Source organism: Paralichthys olivaceus, chromosome 4 (genome assembly GCF_024713975.1).
Source record: "Paralichthys olivaceus isolate ysfri-2021 chromosome 4, ASM2471397v2, whole genome shotgun sequence".
Lineage (NCBI taxonomy): Eukaryota > Metazoa > Chordata > Actinopteri > Pleuronectiformes > Paralichthyidae > Paralichthys > Paralichthys olivaceus.
The window spans coordinates 10,729,922-10,750,403 of NC_091096.1; the positions used below are offsets into that span (position 1 = coordinate 10,729,922).

At 41.5% G+C, this 20,482-nt stretch overlaps 2 protein-coding genes across 6 annotated transcripts in view; one reads left to right on the plus strand and one right to left on the minus strand.

The window, feature by feature from the left end:
• ghra (growth hormone receptor a) overlaps positions 1-12,595 on the plus strand; it is a 29,059-nt gene extending 16,464 nt beyond the window's left edge. Inside the window, exons 3-10 of the mRNA XM_020102722.2 lie at positions 3,148-3,277; positions 3,462-3,628; positions 4,424-4,602; positions 5,250-5,403; positions 5,534-5,624; positions 5,863-5,932; positions 6,900-7,135; positions 7,237-12,595. Of these exons, the coding sequence (XP_019958281.2) occupies positions 3,148-3,277; positions 3,462-3,628; positions 4,424-4,602; positions 5,250-5,403; positions 5,534-5,624; positions 5,863-5,932; positions 6,900-7,135; positions 7,237-8,017 (1,808 nt within the window). The 3' untranslated portion in view covers positions 8,018-12,595. The remainder of the gene's footprint in view (positions 1-3,147; positions 3,278-3,461; positions 3,629-4,423; positions 4,603-5,249; positions 5,404-5,533; positions 5,625-5,862; positions 5,933-6,899; positions 7,136-7,236) is intronic.
• A 2,759-nt stretch (positions 12,596-15,354) lies between these two features.
• selenop (selenoprotein P) lies at positions 15,355-19,112 on the minus strand. Of its 5 annotated transcripts, none has more exons than XM_069523664.1 (5): positions 18,819-19,112; positions 18,006-18,237; positions 17,435-17,647; positions 17,225-17,342; positions 15,355-17,105 (listed from the first exon to the last, which is right to left on the minus strand). In XM_069523664.1, exons 3-5 carry the CDS (start codon positions 17,484-17,486, stop codon positions 16,766-16,768), a joined length of 510 nt encoding a protein of 169 aa, XP_069379765.1. In that variant the 5' UTR covers positions 17,487-17,647; positions 18,006-18,237; positions 18,819-19,112; the 3' UTR covers positions 15,355-16,765. The 5 variants fall into 5 exon arrangements, with proteins under 5 accessions (XP_069379765.1, XP_019958275.2, XP_069379762.1 ...); XM_020102716.2 differs by having other exon boundaries at positions 18,819-18,960; XM_069523661.1 differs by having other exon boundaries at positions 18,006-18,240; positions 18,819-18,949.
• Between the last annotated feature and the right edge of the window lie 1,370 nt (positions 19,113-20,482).

The following is a 20,482-nucleotide window of genomic DNA, read 5'->3' on the forward strand; positions in this document are numbered from 1 at the left end:
ACAAACCACTGAACCCTGAGGGACATCTCCAGAGACTGTTTTCATTTAGGGCAATATTTCACGCACAATTTGTCTTTTAGACATCATTTACTTACCAAATGAATTTTACTCTCAAAAGCATTTTAGTTTCGCAGCCAAAGATCTAAGGCTGCCTTTCAGTTTTGTCTTCCATCATAATACATTTATTTTCTCTGACTGTTGCCATGTGCAGTCTCTCTCTATTCCCTTTTTGTTTCCTCATACCTCCTCCCTCACAGATACCTCTTCTCTCCTTGGAAGCGTTATTAACCTCATTACTAACCTCTATCTGCAAATGAGCTGGAAAAGGTGGTAATTCATAGCGTCATAGCCTCATTTTCCTTGCGCTCCTCATGACAGTAAAATATTTGACAGTGCGATAACCGATAAAGCCTGCACCTTTCTCAGCACCTTTTTAGTGCTGTTTACCAGCTAGCACAAGGCAGGGGGAAGAGGGCTTTATTTAGGCTTTTTAATGGATTTTAAACCGTAATGGCTGAAGCTGACATCAAGGCAGATAAGTGGTTTCCTAGCTCCTCTGTATAGATTGATGAACACAGGACATGAAGCGAAGAGCTGTTTATCAGTCTCAGCTGCACACACACCACACAAGGAACCACAGATACAGTATGTATGGACAGCCGGGAGGAGTGCACACACACACACACACAGGCATACAAAATCAGGTTTTTAACTGCTGATAATTTAATGGCAGCTGGCAAGTACAGGCATGATGTAGCCTCTCATCACCGAAACTCTGTGATGGTTAGTATGTGCAGAAATCTTCAAGTAAGGCCCTAAAACAAAAATATACCAGCCTATGCATGATCAACATGTAGCTGTCAAGATGTTGCCCCCTGGCTTGTGAGCCAGTTACAACTTGAACAATTCCTTTCGCTTTTATGTCCTCTGAAAAACAAAAGTTTGCAGCGATGTAGAATCTTATGATATCAGATTTGAAAAATTCAAGGTATGAATTATGATTGTCAGTAAATGAGTATGAAAAAGAGACATTGAGAATTAGTTGAGAATGCTTGACTCCAGGTGTTGCAGCACATCCTCTCAACTATGACACACTTCAACTAACAACCAGACATGTAAGCAACCTGCTTACTTACAACTTACAACTTGTACAAAAATGCAGTACATTCTGACCTTAACCAGCAGAGCCCCATTCTTTATGAAGAGGTAGCATTTCATTGTCTGTGTGCGTTTGAGTCTCAAGCTGTTAGAGTTTGTCTCAAAAGTTTGTCTTTCACTGTAAATAATTATTTACATACATGAATAAGGAACTTATTTACTTTTATAAAATTGTATGAGGTTGTTGAAAATGTTGCCAACCATGAAAATCTGAGACATCAAGAGACATAATAATAATAATAATAATAATAATGGCTTGCATTTATATAGCACCTTTCACGGGACCCAAGGACACTTTACACATGTCTTTATATGTCGGTTACATATAACCTAAAAACATGCATTTCCAAGGTGCTAGTTTACTCTTTTTCCGTAACCAGTCCGGCTGTAGTTCCGAGCCCTCCTTTGCATACAGCGTCTGCACAAAGCTCTTTGATGGTGGCAGCTGGAATTTGTTGGATGGGGGAGGGAGGGCAAGTTGAAATAGCAAAGCTCTGGGAACCACGACAGTATGCAGAAGATGAAGGGAGGGAAGGTGGAAAAAAAAAGGGGGGGAGTGGTGAGAGAGCTAGAGGCGAAAAATCATAGGAATGCAATGAATTATGAGGCTACACTGGCATAAATAGAAAGTCAGCAAAGTAATCAAAGTAGTGGTGTATAGGTTTTTTCTGTGTGAATAAATGATGAGTGCATGCAGATTGATACCTGCCTCGGGTATAGGGCATGTTGGTTCGGGTGTTTGGTTGTGGTGTCTGTGAGTGTGTTTATGTTAATCAGGGATGCATGCTGGTAAGGTGTGTGTCTCTGCACAAATGGTTCAGTGTAGGCACATGCCTAAAGCATAAACTTCATGAAAGTGAGATGTGTTTAGTTGTATGTTTATGTAGAAATCTCCAAAGATTTCTGCTCCAGTCTGTCTTTAACTCCTGCACTGTGTTCTGAAGAAATGTTTATGATCTAGTTCTGTGTTTGATATATGCTGCAGTTACCGTGGAAGAGCTGGGGGAGAGCGGGGAGAGCAGAAATCAATACACTCAGTTGCTTATTTATGGTTGCACCAAACCGGCAGCGAGGGACTAGTGATCAGGAGTGACAGGGTGCCGAAGAAGAGGTGGAAAGGGCTGAGTCAGGGCCTCGGGGTGGGGCATATGAAATGTATGTGGATAGATATGAAGTGTGGAAAAGCACAGTGACTGAAAGTCGATACAACGTCACTCGCTGCAGACTAGAAGTTAATCCTTTAGCCAGTGAACACCAGCAGAGAGCATTTCTCACGTTGCAGCTTTCATCAGGTTTGTATGTATTTCTCAAGGCAGCTGGCAGCTAACCTCCACCATGTGTATGTGCAAGTATGTTAAAAAGAAAATAATAAGGTGTACTGGTACATTTGCTGCCATGTGTCTGTGGAATACTTCAAATATCATATTGTCTTGTGCTACAGAAACATTTTGAATTCATGGAATAGCCTTGGCCATTCACAGGGATAATAACAAGGTTTCAAAACTGAGCTTGTTACAAAAATGATGTCAGATAATAACAGCTGAAAAACAGTGTTTGGGAGAACCATAGAAAAGTGTTGGCTACACAAACACAACCAAATGCGATGGACGGAATGAATGTTAGCTAGGCTAGCTGCTAGCCAAATCATTCAAGTGAAGCTAACTAGCTAGCTAACATCTATTCATCATGTCTGGGAATGAAAAGCATGAAACTACAAGCAATGTGTTTACTAGCGTCAAATGTGGGAGCAAACAAGAAAGCTATGTAGTCAAATAGTGAATCGACAAACAAGCTTTAGTTAGCTGGCTAGCCAACTTATTTGGTCACTAGCAGCATAAATAGTTCAAGAAAGAGTAGTTATGGAGGTGTGATTTTGCTGTATTCATTATCTAAATAATCTAAATCTTTACAGAGGTGTTTCTACAGCTTAATGCAGTCTGCGTTGTTTACTCTGTCTCTTACCTTTCTGTGTCTTTCTTTGTCTTTTAGCTCCCACTGAGCCTCATTTCACTGAATGCATCTCCAGGGAGCAGGAGACATTTCGCTGTTGGTGGAGTCCAGGCACCTTCCAGAACCTGTCCTCCCCTGGAGTACTCCGAGTCTTCTACCTGAAGAAAGAGTGAGTACCTCACCTGCTGCCTACTTCAGTTGGATAAGTCTGTGTGGTACCATTTAACTGGAAAGTTAGCGCAGTATGTGCATGCAGGCTTTTCAAATGTGGTAAACCTGCTAAAAAAAGATTTGACTCTTTTCCAATTGCTAATTGACAAGTTTTCCATTGTTGAACTTTATCCCTCCTTCAGCTTTCCAACCAGCGAATGGAAAGAGTGTCCCCATTATAACTATTCAAACAGGGAATGTTTCTTCGACGTGAACCACACATCTATTTGGATCCCCTACTGCATGCAGCTGCGCAGCCAAAACACCACCTTTATTAATGAGGACGATTGTTTCACAGTGGAAAATATTGGTAAGTTATCAGCATTTGTGCATATCCTGATCCAATGAACTAGGACTTCTTCACTATATTTCCAGTGGTTTTAAGAGTGTGAAGCATGGTATAGCATGATAGATCACCTCTACAAGTTTCCAGGAAACGGTATTTGCTGCTGTATATCAAATCAGCAAATGTCACATGCTTGTCAGCATCACAGCAGGTGTTAAATACACAGTGGTTACACGCTAAATGTTTTGATGTCTGATGGTATTTATCTAATCAGGACTGTAGAAGATAATGATAGACGCTGTATTATCACATGTTAATGTCATGTGTTTGCTGATATTTCTTCCCTGGAAAATGTGTTGAAATTGAGTGTCAGCATGTTGTTGTATAGATAACATATGGTTGTTGTCCTCAGTACACATAGAATAAAGAATGACATGAATCATTGGCTCTCTAGGCTGTCCAGAGAAAATATCTCTTCAGCTGTTGGTGGCTTCTCCTGGAAGTTTGCTTATGTTTTTATTGGTCACCATATGAGTAGCTCTATTTAATTCCTTCTAAATCTTGCACTACCATCAAGGAAACATAGGGCTAACACTATAGTGAGTACTAGCAAAGCCCATTTTCACATTATATATTTAATATTTTTCAAAAGCATTTAAAATTTAAAAGTGTTGTCTTTATCTAACTATAATTCTTTATTTGTTCATCCGAGGTCAAATGCATTCTAAGCCATTGATGTATTTGCCATGTTGAGTGGTATTAATAGCTTGTTTTTGTTTTCCTTCCGTTCACATTGAACTTTTACCCTTTTCCCGGCAGTACGTCCAGACCCACCAGTGTCTCTAAACTGGACCCTCCTGAACATAAGTCCCTCTGGGCTAAGTTATGATGTCATGGTCAACTGGGAGCCCCCGCCCTCTGCAGACGTCGCGGCGGGCTGGATGCGCCTTGAGTATAAAATCCAGTACAGAGAGAGAAATGCCACAAACTGGAAATCAGTGAGTGTTTTCTCTTTATAATTGCTCTTAAACTCTCTCTCTCTCTCTTCCTTCCTTTGCCTTGAGGCAGACACTGGTACGTGAGCATGTAAACACACACCTTAAAACTTAACAAAAATGTCTCTGTGCATACACATAAGCTCACACCAACGCAAACACGTATGCACGCTCTTAAAAGTAAATTGTAGGTAGGTCATAGTGGCACAGTGTCGTGTTTCCTTCCCCCTCCCCCAAGGAGTCTCATGGCTAAAATGCAGTGTAGCTTTGTTGGCAAGGCGATGGAAGCCAGAGCAAGGTCCTCTGGGAAATCACAGCCTCTCTGAAGGAAGTGAAGGGAGGGATCTGTAGGTCAGAGGCCATGGGACCTTGTGCAGGCTCCTATTCATTACCGTGTGGCCAATCGTCTGATGAATGCAGCCTTGGAAACTATGCTAGAACCTTCCATTATAACAGTCCTCGGCCTAATGTATCCAAAATGACAAAATAACAATCGTGCCTATGGAAAGGCGACAGTTATAAACATCTTAACACCTTGTTCAGCTTAGTTTAGCTTCAGCTGTTTTCTAATCAATCAAAACATTGCAAAATCACTTTATTCTCTCTCTATTCTTTGTTTTCATTCTCTCCGGTGTGTTTCTATATTGCAGTTGGCAACTCAGCCGCACACTCACCAGGGAATCTACGGTCTGCACATAGGCAAACAGTATGAAGTGCAGATCAGCTGCAGGATGCAGGCCTTCACTAAGTTTGGAGACTTTAGTGACTCTATCTTCATTCACGTGACTGAGATTCTCAGTGGAGGTAAAGTCAACTTGACTCAAGGGTGGAATGTTAAATCTGTTGGTCAGATATCAGGAATAAATCTGACAGTTTGCATCAACCTGGAACTGTGTAGGTGTGATGTTGGAATCTGTTTTATGTTCTTTTTTAGAGAGTACGTTCCCGCTCACAGTTGTTCTTGTTTTCGGGATCGTGGGCATCCTCATACTCATCATGCTGATTGTCGTCTCTCAGCAGCACAGGTAGGAACTCTCTCTTTTAAACACATTCAGCCAACACTGTCCAAAACACACTGGACCTGCTGAAGCATGATGGCAGTGATAACATGTGAACTGTTTGCTAAATCAGCAGCAGATTTTGCAGCGCACTTCTCTGCAAGGACACACACACACACACACACACATACACACACACGCACGCTGACAAATATGATAAACAGATTATCTTCATCATGTTTTCTTCCTCTTGCTGCCTCTACAGATTCATGATAATTATTTTACCACCAGTTCCTGCACCCAAAATTAAAGGCATTGATCCAGAGCTGTTGAAGGTACATTTATTTCTCCTCTGTTATTCTGCCTTGGCTTCTTTTCTTTTTTTTTTTATATGAACAAAATAATAGACTCCAGTGATAGAGTATCATGGCTGTTTGCAGCTTTCGTGTCACAGATATATAGTTTCTGCTTTCTATGTCGTCAAGAGAAGAAATTGTAGTAGTGAATATGCAATATATTTGAGGTAATTTGAAAAAAAAGGTCATGCATTCATGATTTATCTGTCAGATTTGTTTTTTCAGCTGTAAAATATTTCTCCAATCATGTTAATAAATCATTTTAATGGATTAACCTTTTGTGAGAAAACAAATATTAGCTTCTATATTGTAATGATATAATTTCAATTATCTAAAATACACTGTGAGAGTATTTTCTTGTACTGCATGTGCTTAAAGGGTTAAATTGTAAACATCAATAATTCACAGCCGTTAACATGTGGAACTGTGGCTTGCTTATTCAGAAAGTGTTGTGTAACCACTGTTTTTTTGATTCCCTTTACAATGTAATCTTGATAGAAAACAGACAACCCTGGACATCCACGTGGAACATTAGGCCACGCAATCATCCCACCCACACCCACCGTCCCTCTTCCAACCGCTGTTCGTCAACAATGAAATAAAAAGAAAAAAATGTCCATAAACAATTTGAAAGCAAAGCACACACTTTTTTTTTGTTTTTTTTAAGTCAACAAGGACAGGAGGACCACTGAGGGATAATAACATGTGAAGAGGGTCGTGGCTCAGCATTGTGCTGTGGGATGCATTTATAAGACAGCCCTGGACCTCAGAACAAAAAGTGCTTGTATGAATAATGAAATGAAAATGCTGCTATTTCATAATTAGACAAAGGTGGAAACACAATGCTTGATTTGCAGCTGATACTGTGCAGCGAATACAAAAAGATCTGTTTTGCTTCCTGATCACGACACATGCCTGATATTTGTACAAATTTGTGCATTTGCAGAAGGGGAGGCTGGACGACCTGAATTTGATCCTGAGTGGTGGAGGTATGGGCGGCCTGTCCACCTATGCACCAGATTTCTACCAAGATGAGCCATGGGTTGAGTTCATCGACGTGAATGCTGAGGATGCAGATGCTGGGGAGAAGGAGGACAACCAGGGCTCAGACACCCAGAGGCTCCTTGGCCTGCCCCAACACGTCAGCCACCACATGAACAGTGGATGCTCCAACACCATTGGGTACTGCAAAGATTCTTATGTGAAGGCTGTGGTTTCACGAAAACAAATGTCTTTGCATTATGAATTTCATCCATTTTTCCCTCTGTTTCCCTCTGCATCAGCTTCCCTGATGATGACTCAGGCAGGGCCAGCTGTTACGACCCAGATGTTCTCGACCATGACACCCTAATGATGATGGCCACTCTGTTGCCAGGCCAACCAGAGGATGGAGAAGCCTCCCTCGCTGTTGAAGAAGACTCCCTCGCTGTTGAAGAAGGAGTCTCAACCTCAGAGAGGACCCTCATCCAAACCCAAACCACAGGACCCCAGACTTGGGTCAACACAGACTTCTACGCCCAGGTTAGCAACGTCATGCCCTCTGGAGGCGTGGTGCTGTCTCCTGGCCAGCAACTCCGCATCCAGGAGAGCACCTCAGCCACTGAGGAGGAAACACTGAAGAAAGGGAAAGAGGGCGAAGACAACGAGGGGACCGCGGAGAAGAAGCAAAAAGAGCTGCAGTTTCACCTGCTGGTCGTGGATCCCGAGGGAAGTGGCTACACCGCAGAGAGCACTGCCCGGCAAATCAGCACTCCCCCTTGCTCCCGCATGTCCGGTGAGGGGTACCAAACCATACACCCGCAGGCAGTGGAGACCAAACCTGCAGCCCCAGTAGAAGATAACCAATCATCTTATATTGTTCCTGACTCTCCCCAGTCCCAGTTCAGTGCTCCTGTTTCAGACTATACAGTGGTGCAGGAGGTGGACACTCAGCACAGTCTGCTCCTCAACCCACCTCCCCGTCAGTCTCCCCCTCCCTGCCTGCCACAGCACCCCCTCAAGACCCTACCTGCTATGCCTGTAGGGTACATAACCCCAGACCTGCTGGGGAACCTCTCACCATGAAATGACAATGTGATTGGACCTAAGGGTGCAAGGTTGATTAACTAGGAAGTCCCCCATATTCACAAAAGCCTGTTTCGACCTAATTCCTGCTGGAAACCAAAAAACCTGTAGCACACAGTGTGATGAGCCTTTAAAGGTGTTTGTTTTCAGAGGGTACTGAAAGGGAGACATGAGCTACGAGTTGTTGACTCTGCCTCGTCAGTTAATGTGATATGGAGGTGACCGAACGTACGTGTTAGAAAAACCCTGTGGCTGTAATGAGTCCAAAAAAAGTATTAGCTCACTTCACTCCAGTCTCATTGCATCCTCTGGCTAATTGTGTTTGGAGCAATGACATTACTGAAGTCTTAATCTTGCTGAGACATGTCAGTGTATGATTGACTGGGAGAAGAGAAGCACACTCTCGTCATGCGTTTCACCCCCCAACACCATGAAGAAGTCATTGCTGTCGTTGATACCTCTTGCTGGTGGAGATGTTCAAATCATGGCTTATTTTGTATTCTTAAATTTCTTATTTCATCATGTCATCTTAAAAGCACTTAGCTAGAAATATATATTTTTATACGAAAAGATAAAGCAAGAATCGGCCCCTAAATACAGTTCCAAACACATCTATGCAGTTTTACCTTACATTCTTGGCTTCATTTTGTTTCGTGGTATGATGGTTAAATTTTAATGAATAAATTGCCAAACATAGGACGTTTTCAGACTTAAACTCCGAAAGGATGTCCACAGGATTGGTTCCGTACTTTCTTTGCTCGGATGCGTTCAGGACAACACAGAAATGTGAGTGTTCAGGTGAAGGACGTAACGTATAAATTCCGCTGCGGCGATCACATGTTTTTGTTTACATCTATACCAGCTTCAGTCCTAATTGCCAGAAACTCTCTTAACATCTTGGTGTAAGTCTTCTACGTGTGTGGCATAGATTTTTCATCTGAAGATATTTGTTTTCTTTTAGTTTTTTTTTCATTTTTGCATGTTGGAAACATCTTGTTCACTCCCACTCGCTCGCGGTGAATCCTGTGTAAGATTTCCTGCTACAGTCTGCAGACTTTATACTTGGGGGGGCTGGCTGAAGAAAGTCTGGAGGCTCTCACTCTGACATTTGCGTTCTCACACACAGCCTCTCCCTAGAGTGTCTGGAGTTCAGTGTGTGTCTGAAAGCAGCTATACACTACAAATTTACAACAAACAAAACACTTTTAGTATTGCTGTTAAACTGCTTTCCTTCCTTGGGGGGTGTTGAAAGGCATTCTGGGAAGTGGATTAGCAAGTGAGGTGACAAATAAAAGGGAAATGACAACATTTTAGCACAAACTGATTCCAGAAATGCATTGATAATATATAACAGTCTGATTATACATGTCCCCAACATGGAGTTTATATTCTTTCATTTTATTTTGACATGCACACTGTACTGTGAACATACATCACTTACAGTACTCATCAACATTTCTTATAGTATGTGGAATGGTCTACTTAGATTCAGTCACAGCTGGGAGCCGCTCAGTACAAATAGTGCCGTACTACCACCAAGTGCCTTGCTTAAGGGCATGTTATTTTTCCACAAGGGAACACCTGGTGGTTTGGGAGAAAAATAAATACTGCATTACACCAGACAGCAACAGCAATCAAGTCTCACTTTTTCAAGCAGCACTCACTCCCTCACAATCCATCACTTTAAACATGATACCTTAGAGTCTAAGCTTTCAACTTGAGAGATTTACTCCTCTCATGTTGCATCGTTATTGCAGGGACAGTGACTGGAGCAAGTTGAGAGACTGTGAAAGTGTGTAAAAGCTGTAATTAGCTAACATTTTATACTTATTTACTGCCAAGTACACCGTGTTAACCACATGTGCTGTGATAGTGTTATTGGCTTGCCTTATACGTGTGCTGAGGCATGCAGATGTCATTGGGATTTGTGCACTTATGCATTGCTACAGTATATTCTGTATATGTACCGCTATGTAGGTGAAGCCTCTCTGCATAGATTGACTACGAAAAGCATGCACATGCACTTACGCAGTAACATGCATGCACACACACACACACACAAACACACACAGCTACATAATAAATATTTGCCTTAATTGACTGATTTAATTTTGCCTTCCTGACATAGGCATTAGCATTATGATCTAAAAATAGTCTAAGAAAATAGTTGTGAGGATGTTGATTGTCTGAGGCCATTCAACTGTAATTTGCATGTTACTCTTGTAAAACTGCCCACTATTTCCAAACGAAAATGCTGATCAGGGCCAGAAGGGCTGAGATCCAGGTTCTGGTATGATAGAGTGAAAACAAAAAAGTAGATTTAATTCGGCACATGTATGGATTTATAGTTATTTTAACCTTATGATATTCTTATAATAAACATGTTTAGGGTATCGTTTTGGCAGAATCTGTCTCCTAGTCACTGAGCTTGCTCTTGGTTCGTCGACAGTGTTTGGCTGTGTGGCTTTGTATGTTTTCATTCTTTGAATTATAGACATTGACAATATGCCTGTGACACACACAGCAGCATAGCACACTGTACACAATAAGCTACATTAGTAAAGGTTGGGCCATATGCATGTTGTGTTGCGACACAATGAACTTTCATTTGCGAATGAGTCAGAGATGAACACATCTCATTGTAAACAAAACATACTTCGCAGTGAAAAGGAAAAAAAAACATATCCTGCCTTTGAATTATCCTTTTGATAAGCAGGCCAGGGACTCACATAGAAACGGTCTATTTTGTATCAGACAATCCCATAATGTTGAGAGACAAAGCAAGAGCCATAGAATGACAATAAAGAAAATGTGAATATAATAAACTTGCCATTTCTCTCTTCTCTATACCTCTCCTTTTTTTATTTGAAGAGCTCAGTGTTCTGTTGTTGCTGCCTTTAGTGCTGATGATACCAGCAAGTCAATGCTGTTGCAGAAATGTCTTAATATATTTACTAGTGCTGTAAAATTACAAGTATATATTTTTAAAACGTCATTAATGTTTCTAATCACAACATGTTGCTGCTCGGTACATGAACCTTTTCCTGCATAAAGCCTTACTCTGGTAGGAGGGTGTCATCTAACACTTTAAATGCTGAGGTGATGAAAAACCTGCCAAATGGATGATACTGATTTCTGGAAATGTGTTACAGCAACAATCAGACAGTTTTTTTCCCACACGATGCTCATCCGACTCCCACCATTCCCATCCAAAGATCCCCAGAAGGCTTTCTGTTTATATGAAGGAAGATCAGACAATAGAAAAAGTACTGCTAAGCTTTTATTGTTTTCTTTTTCCAGATGTACCCTGGTGATTGTGAATGTGTGCAAACTGGAAGAAGTGATGCAATTATGATAATGAGGAAACGTTATAAAAATAAGGAGGAGCGGTGGTGCTTTTTATTACAGGTGTTTACTGCATTGTGTCTGCATCTTTTTCATTTTTGTTGCCATTACCAGTTCACAATGAGCTAATTCTTAATGTAGTGTAAAAGTTTGCAATGGTTATTTCAAGCTTATAAATGTTACAACAAACTTTAGAGCAAGCACTTTGTACACATACAGTGTATGTCTGATCTTTTAAAATAGTATTCAGATTTTGTATATCGGACAATATCGAGTCTATGATATTACAAGCAGAGTTATATATATTTTTTTTTCTTTCAGCACAATAATCTGATTTTGAGGACCCTTCAGTATCGGTAGAGTTAAGTTTTGTTCAACAGACTTTATGTTCATAGGATTTTTTTTTACACTACTAGATTGTTAGGGTGATGTACTGTAATGGAGTATTTAATATTTGCTAAAAGATTTTTGGATAGATGATAGAGCAGATAGTCTTTGAGAGAAAATTGTTCTACTGTAACTCTACCTTTGTCGCACGTCTCCCGCTATGTGATTTCAGCATTTTCATGATAAAAGTGCATTTAAATGGGGCTGAAGTGTTTTATAATGATTTGTCCTGACCATGTTTTTTTTGTGTCGGTTGAAGGGTGGCTTTTGTCACCATGCTTAGCCTTGAAATTATCATGAGCGCTGGAATCTGTGCTGGTTTTTAATCTTTATGTCAAAATAAAAGAGACTCATGCCAGATAAACAGTTGGATTCTCTGTAGTATATATGCCTTTTTTTTAATGAATAAGTTCAGTGGCTCCGATCTTTATTTCTGATCGTGTTTTATTTATTTGTTTGCTCAGAGCCCTCCCATCACCCTACTACCTGCAGTGGACAGGCAGCATGACTCACATGTGCTGTTATTCTCTGAGGTGTGTTGTTCAGGCTCACGGCACCAGAAATATCCCACATGTCAGAATTGAGGACAGCTGCATTGCGTTCTCCAGTGTTAAAACATCAGTTTGCATTGGCGTGACTAATTGATTATGACTTCACTATATTTTTTTGCCCTCCTGACCTTGGAGCCACTGTCCTTGTCTGTTCGCTGTTGTTTTACTCGAGGCAGAGTGTTGAACGTTGATTATTTGATATTGTTCTCTTACCAGTTGAGCCTTTCTGGTGTTGTATGTGTGATCGATAAGCTCTCAAAAAGTAACTCAATAAATGTACATACTGCAACTTTAATTATCTTGTGCATTATTTCTTTGTCATTAGATGATTTCAAAAATAAAACCTGTTTTTAATAGTTAATTGTAGTTTCCAAAGTATAAATTGGACAAATATTCTAACAAAATATCTATAGTCTCACATAGTCAGACTTATATCCACAGTATTATTCTGTGTGGAAAAAAGGGTGTGTGTTAACTCTGCTAATCAGGTTATGTTTTCACCCGTCTGTTTGTTTTTGGTTGGTTCGTTCTTGCCAAAAGTTCAATACAACCAAAGGGATTTCCATGAAAGTTAGTTCAAGGATGCAATGTGGGTCAAGGAAAAACCGATTCAATTTTGGTTCAGATCCAGATCAGGGGGTGGAGCCAGGATTTTTTTTTCACTTTCTTTAAAATTGCAAGATTAGGGTGTTTTTCAACATTTTCTCATTTTTCCAGACAATAATTGATGAATCTTGATGAAAGAAATCAGGAACATTTGGTGAACTGATATCAAAGAGTGAGTTTTACACAACAATTGAAATCAGGTCCATGATTCTTGCCTGATTCTTGTTGTCAGGATAAATCCCTATATCCCAGTGTTAAAGATCTGGATCCACTGAATGGGTTCTTCGCTGATCCATCCTTCCACCAACTTTCGAGGTAATAAAACAAACTAACAGACGGGTGATTCAGAGTAGCATTCTAGCATTGATTTCATTTAAAAATGTATTTTTCCCAACTATGTCCACTAGACGAAACACACTGCCATTAGGAGCACATGAGAAACAAGCTGCACAGTAAAGGTCAGCTCAGATCAGCACTCAGGGACGGAAAAGGATGGTAATTAAGAATATATACAGGCTACTGTGGTCTGAGAGTTCGAATGCAAATGGATTTGCGCGTGCGTGTGTCTGAGAGAGGAAAATGAATTGTGTGTATGTGTGCTGGTTGCAGAGTGAAGAATACATACTTGCTTGTGAGCAACACAGAGGCACTTTGTGTGTGTGTGAATGAGTTCACAAGTGTGTGATTCTCTCTCTCTCTTTCTCTCTCCCACTCTCTCTCTCTCTCTCTTGCTGCCAGAGTAAGTGGAGAGGAAGCGGCTGCAGAAACAGTTGTGCATCAGGGGGAAAGCATATCGGACAATTAAGACAGAGGCTGTGTACTGCGCTGCTCTGTGTGGGGCTGATTGAATCAGAGAGACAGCCACTCACAGCTCTTCGTCTCAGGACATTGCAGGTAATTACCCATAAGTCACTGTTCCCCTGTATTGGATCTTCAGCCCAATTACGCCCACACACGCAGGCCGACTCTGTCTCATTTATTACCTCCGGTTGCTTGTTGACCTTTTCAGACACACAGTCTGACAGGCGATTCGGATACATGACACCAAACCAAGGGTGTTAAACTTTAGGTCCTGGACACAATTTCACAGGTTCTGAGCTGGATGTTGACATCATTATGTAAGTGTTGGCACAGAAACATGAGGTTTAGGATGCACTTCCTGTGGGTAGTAGTCTCAACACCAGTACACACATTCCAGAAAATGAATAAGACTTTAAAATTGCACTAAACACCAAAAATTATTTTATTGTTGTTGAAATATGTGTGTTATAGCCAGTTGCTGTACAGCTTCTCGGGGAATAGAACTCTGGGTGAAGAGGGTGTTGGGTGCATGTGTCATGAACCACCTATGTAGTTGATGAATCCAAATATGCAAAACCTTAATTGACTGAATGGGATGGGAATTTTTTCATTATAAGTAGTCTCACTATGCGTGAAGGGAACCTGCTTTCATCCATCCATCATCTATACTGCTTATCCTCTGAGGGTCGTTGGGGGCTGGGGCCAATCTCAGCTGACATTGGGTGAGAGGCAGGGTTCACTCTGGAAGGGTCGCCAGTCCATCATAGGGCCAACACACAGAGACAAACGACCATTCACACCTCCTGTCAATTTCTCCAATTTACCTAACCCCAGTCTGCATGTCTTTGGACTGTGGGATGAAGCTGGAGTTTAAAGATTCAGGGAAAACATGCAAACACTCAGAAAGACCCTGACTGAGGCCGTGATTCTGAATCTTCTTGCTGTGAAGCGACCACTGTGCTGCCCCCACTTTCATCCTCTGGAAATCTTGCAAATATTCCAAGCTTCCTTATGACCATATACAGGATGTATCACTCATGTACATGATAAATAAGTGTAGTAAAAACATAGAAAAATTTGTATCATCTTTCACATGATTATTGAAAATGCATCACAAATAAACTAGTCAATCGTTTGAGCTGGAGAGGTTTTTTATTCTAGTGGAGGTGTCAAACCTGTGTTAAACCTGCAAAGGGTGAGTGAGAAGACAAGTATATCAACAGCTGAGTGTGGTGCTGGTTTGTTTTGTAGACCTTCAACACCACCTGCTGACAAATAGTAGCAATAGTTAGAACTGCACCCTTCACATAAATCTTCTATATAACACAAGGGAAAACATTGTTTTACATACACAACACAATAAAGGGACATCAGCTCTGCATTACTGGTATGTCATCAGACTTTGATGCTACATGCTTCTATGAAAAATGTAATCGTACAAGGTTTGGGGGGGGTAAGATGTTCCCCCTGCTTTGTTTGATTCACGTGTTTAACATCTCATATGCATATGCAGGATAGTTGTCATATCCCACCAAGATCAGCTCCCCCCACATGGCAACCCCACAGTTCTTCTAACTCTTCTTAAATATACTAATCACTCTCAACTGCTGTTTTCACTTTGGAAAGAACACACACATAAACCAAAGCTGCAACTCAACCATCTTTATTCCACTTTCATTTTTCACGACATTAGTGCAATACAGTTCTCTGTGCAGGCATCAGGTTTTAGGGTGATCGTGACCTTCCCGCAGCAACCGTCATTAAGTACAGACTGTATTTTAACATTCATTCATCACCTCACTCTCTCACTCATCTTTTCCCAAACAATAGAGTTTTGTATTTTTATTATTTTTTAAACAAGCTTTGTATAAATGAGCAATTTGCAGCCTACTAAATGTCTAGTAAATGCAAAAATAAAATGTACAGAAATGCCAAACAGTCATTTTAAAAATGTGAATGTTGAAAGTGGAAAAGAGATACACTAGTGTAATCAAGTTTGTGAACTCAGCAAAACAAAAACAAGTGGTTATATGTGCTCAAAAACCTGCAGATAAACATGCTGCTTGCTTGAAGTTTATTAGGTTTGCTTTTACATGTTTTGTGCTTTCAGGTTTCTCCAATTAACTACAGATTTAGTCTCATAATAAGATGTTTTTACTGTGATAGTATCTTCTCTTATTCCCTCTTACTCGTTCATTTTTGTTGTGTTTACAGATTCTATCACATTTCTCTGTTTCTTCAAACATCCTCTCATACTTAATTATAAAATATTTTGTGTGCTTATCATGTTCCTAAACCACCCTCTCCTCTCTCTCCTGCCGGACTTCATACAGACGCCACTAGAGCGTAGTTTCTGCGCCTGGTTTCATTAAGGACGGAGAGAGCAAAATGGAAAAGGCAACTTACAAATATGACAACCACCTATACTCCTGAGAACAAACGGGAGCGAAACACTGACAGACATGCTGAGACAGGTGAAACACACCACATGTTTTTAAGCCATGTGTTTATCTTTCATTGTGATGTTGGACTACTTCTATCACACATCTAGGCTGTCAGGAACGGCCCCGCCCTTTCTCAGGGTAATACTTGTTGGTAAGAAGTGCACCTGACCCTGGTGTTGTTAGCAGATGTTAATATCACTGGCTGATTTCAGAGTCAGCTTACAGCTGCTCTCATCCTCAGCTCACTACTCCTGGGGGTCATGGTCACTGGGCTGGCTGAGGCTGCTGTCAGTCAGCAGGATGCGAGCGTCACTGTCAGGTCTCCCTAACATTATTGGCTGCATCGCCTATCAGTCCGTGTCACTGTCAGGTGGCGGGCAGCGCCTCATCACAGTGTCAGAGACCGACGGGCTCCTCGCTCCCTGCTTCGCCAAACAGCCTGCGTCAGTGTCAGCATCAGCTGACCTTAGGAGAGGCCTCGTTGTCAGAGCCTGCTGTCCACTGTCAGCTGTGCTTTGATTTTCAGCTCAACTTTTTTGGTACTCAGGGCATCACAGGGGCTGCATGGGCCTCCTGTCGCATCTGGAGCATATGCACTGCTTGCTGCATCTGGCCTAACTCAGCATGCTGCTGCCTTTGAAACACCTGACCGTTCTGTTGTTGCCCCTGTGGCCTAAGATCTTGATGAGTTTGGCTTTGTCCATGGTCATGGTTATCATGATTACCATGGTGATTACCATGGTGATGACCATGGTGTTGACCATCACCATGGCCAAAGCCACGGGGGTGAAACCCATGATTATCCCCATGGTGGGCATGGTCATGACCATGGGGATGTCCATGATGGTGACCGTGCCCATGACCATGTCCTGTGTCTTCCTCCACAGCTGGGGCAGCAACTGCGTCAGGCTGTGCATCTGCTTTCCCTTTGCACTCCTCTGGAATCTCAGCACTCTGTATAAACATAAAGAGAGGAGAACTGAAGCAGAGCCCATGTTTGATTTAATGTGTTACAAACGAATTATCTGATGACACTGTTTGAATCAGTGTATATTCATGCAGTTATGATCTACCTCATGTGTGCAGTCCCCACACATGCGTTTGCAGTAGGCGTCTTTGATCGCACCCTCGACATGACCTTGTCCAATGATGGAGTATGGGAGGGAAATGTGGTGGGTGAGACGCCCACACCTGATGATAGGAAAACAGGGTGAGGTTAAATCTGGATGGAGATTATAAAGTTTAAAATGAATCAAGAGAACTTTCCACTAAAGGTAACACACCGGTCATAGATGAAGAAGTCGTCTTTCTCTCCCCCCAGCGTCTGCCAGACATCAGGCTGTAGCTCGTCCTGTTTGTACAGGGTGATGCTCTCTGAAAGTCTCTGTGCCAGCGTGGTGTGCAGGCGCTGTGCTTGCTCCCCCTGGTGGTTAATGACCATGTAGGTCACGTCCCTCAGGCCCTGACTCTCCAGCTTCTGGCGCAGGCCGTCCATTCTGTTCAGAGAAGAGCAATCAGAGACTATGAGTTTTAAAAATCAATCTTTGAGATAATGCTTAACAAATATATATAAACTTCTTTGTAATAGTTGCCTCAGCGGGATGAACCTGTGTGCTATACCTTGACAATTTGGTAGGCCTTGCAAAACGAGCCAATTGAATCAAATGTAACTGAGCCTATATTTCATCTGATATGATTTTTGAAACACTTTCTGATTGACCAAGCAGTGAGAATGAAATGCTTTGCCACAGAGGTAGAACTCCTGGGCTGCAACATCACGTCACGCTTGATCTTGAATGAACAAAAGAGCAGAGGTCAGGGTTGACACTGACTGAACACATGATGGGCAAATACCTGGAAGCCTGCACCAAGCAGAACAGTCAGCTGGCCTGGAGAAGTGCCACTACTGTCACCTGGCCCATCCTTTCCTTCATCGCTTCCACCTCCCCTATCTTCCAGGGTGGCGGCGGCTGACAGCGAGGCCCACCTCCATCACTCTCTGCTCCGCCCCCATGGAGCAGGCAGAGAGTGAGGAGCAGGCTGAGGCCAGCCCACATCACTGTGGTGCCTCCTCACTGCCCCAAGTCTGCTGAGCACAGATGAGAAAGGGGATAGTGTGGAGGAGGAGGGAGAAGTTGGAGGGGAATGGGGAGGGGCAGAGGAGAAAGAAGGAGGAGATACTGGTCAAACTCAGCAGATAAGAGTAATAGTATGGTGCAAAACACAAGTTTTCATTTTGTATTCTCCAAATCAAAGAATCCTCTCAGACGGTGCCTCTTTTCACTCAAGTTCTGACTGGACTGGACTAGTTATATAAGAAAAACTGTGCAAGTAGTAAACTCAACAAAGCTTTTGTTAGAAGTTTGTAAATCTGTGTTGTTTCTATACAACTGTGGACTTTAATAAAACAATATAAACAACATGTAGTGCAACAGGAAGGCTGAATATTTCTGCTATGTGTCACCTCATGCATGACAGGAGGAAATGTTAAACAGTGTAGGCAACTGTTTTGTGACTGCGTCAACGACTAGCTCAGACACATTAAATTGCGAAATACCCCTAGGTTCTAAGTTTTTGCATGTATCCATTTGCAAATAGATTTTTTTTGTCACATTATTTGCTGCATTTTGAGTAACTGTATCAAATTGAATAAATTCCTTCACATACCGTTTGGTTAAAAAGTTTCCTTCCCTCTGCTCAGTTCTTCGCTGCTGCAACTCCAGGAACAAAAACAAGCCTCTGCCCCCACTGCTCCCCCCTTTTATACTCTGCTTGTTGTTTTGCTATCAGGAAGGAGGACAAAGTTCAGTCCCAGCTGTGAACTGCTGATGACTACACTTTTTCTCCAAGTTTTTTCATTATAAAATGTTTGGTAGCAAGTGTCAGTTTGACAAATTCCTGCAGGGGAATGGTGCGAGGAGAAAAAGTTGCCCTTTTTATGAAGTCTGGTTAAGATTCAATAGGGCTGGAGAAAGTGTCTTGTTATTTGAGCATTTCATCATTGCGTTATGCATATTATACAGAGGTGTATTAACTGTTCCTAAGAACATTGTGCAACTTCACTCAGCACATAGAATGGGGGAAGTGAAAAAGGACAAAGGGCAGGAATCCGGTTGATGTCCAACATGTTTCTGCAAGATCCACACAAAAAGGAATCATTCAATATGCACAAGTGACAGTTTACTTGTAAAAGTATCCTGCGATTTAAAATACACAGACAGAGGAAGTAGGGTAATTTCAACATATGAACTAACCTATGGTGCTTTCCCAAATTATTCTTAATGAGTTGTTTTAAATTAGGATATAATGGTTAAGTAACACTGCATTAGACCGTATGTAGGTTTACAAAGTCTGTCTGCAGATATAGGTCTTACAGTTGAGAGCAGCAAGGTCACTGTTCTCAGATTACTGGAGTCAAATAACAGTGAGGGGTTTTCTACTTTAACAAGGAACTAAAATACCATAACGTAAATATCCGCTGTAACCCGAAACTTGTGTATCAGATAATCTTATAGGCCTACAACTACCACATTTGCAGTATATCTTCTATTTTGTTGAGGATGTTCCTGCCAAGTGTTCACCCCCGGTAAATCCTCACAAAGTGATATATTTGCACCATTATTAAAGACAGGGGGAAACAGCTGTGTGTCCTGATTCAAGGGGTCCTGTTAGGAACACATTCTGCAGCTGTTGACTTTGTAGTATAGTTTTCCTCTTAGGCATGTAATGACAAGAGCAGGAAAATTACCAGCAGTATCGCACAATGGAGAAAATAATCCCACTTGTAGGAATTTACTAATAACTAAAGCTTCAACAGTAGATATAAAAGTAGCAATTACAGTAAAAAATGAAATGAATAAATTTAGGTGTATCTATAAACACCACCTGGTCATGGTTGGTGGGGGGTGCAGTGATACTTGATTGATTTAACATCCATCTGATAATGAAGAGATGAAGTCCTGTATGGACTCGTTTGTTCTGTGACCCAGTGTTACTCATTTACAGCGTCTGACACTATGGTCGTCATGTGCCCCTTATGAGAACATGCTGACCTGAACAACCTCCAGTAATAAGACGTAGTCAGTTTCAGAACATCTGATTTCATAATGTTTAGGTGGCACTACATACCAATAACGTTATCTGGGTAAGTAATTCAAGCTTGCAAATACTGACTTTGGACTTTGACACAGCTTAACCTGCAGGTTTTAACTTCAACTGTTTAATCATACACATGATCTTTGCAGTGGCCCATGGTTACATAATCTGATTTCAATATATCTTCCACCATTATTATAACATTCCCCCTTGTGTGCAATAATTAACATCGTCAT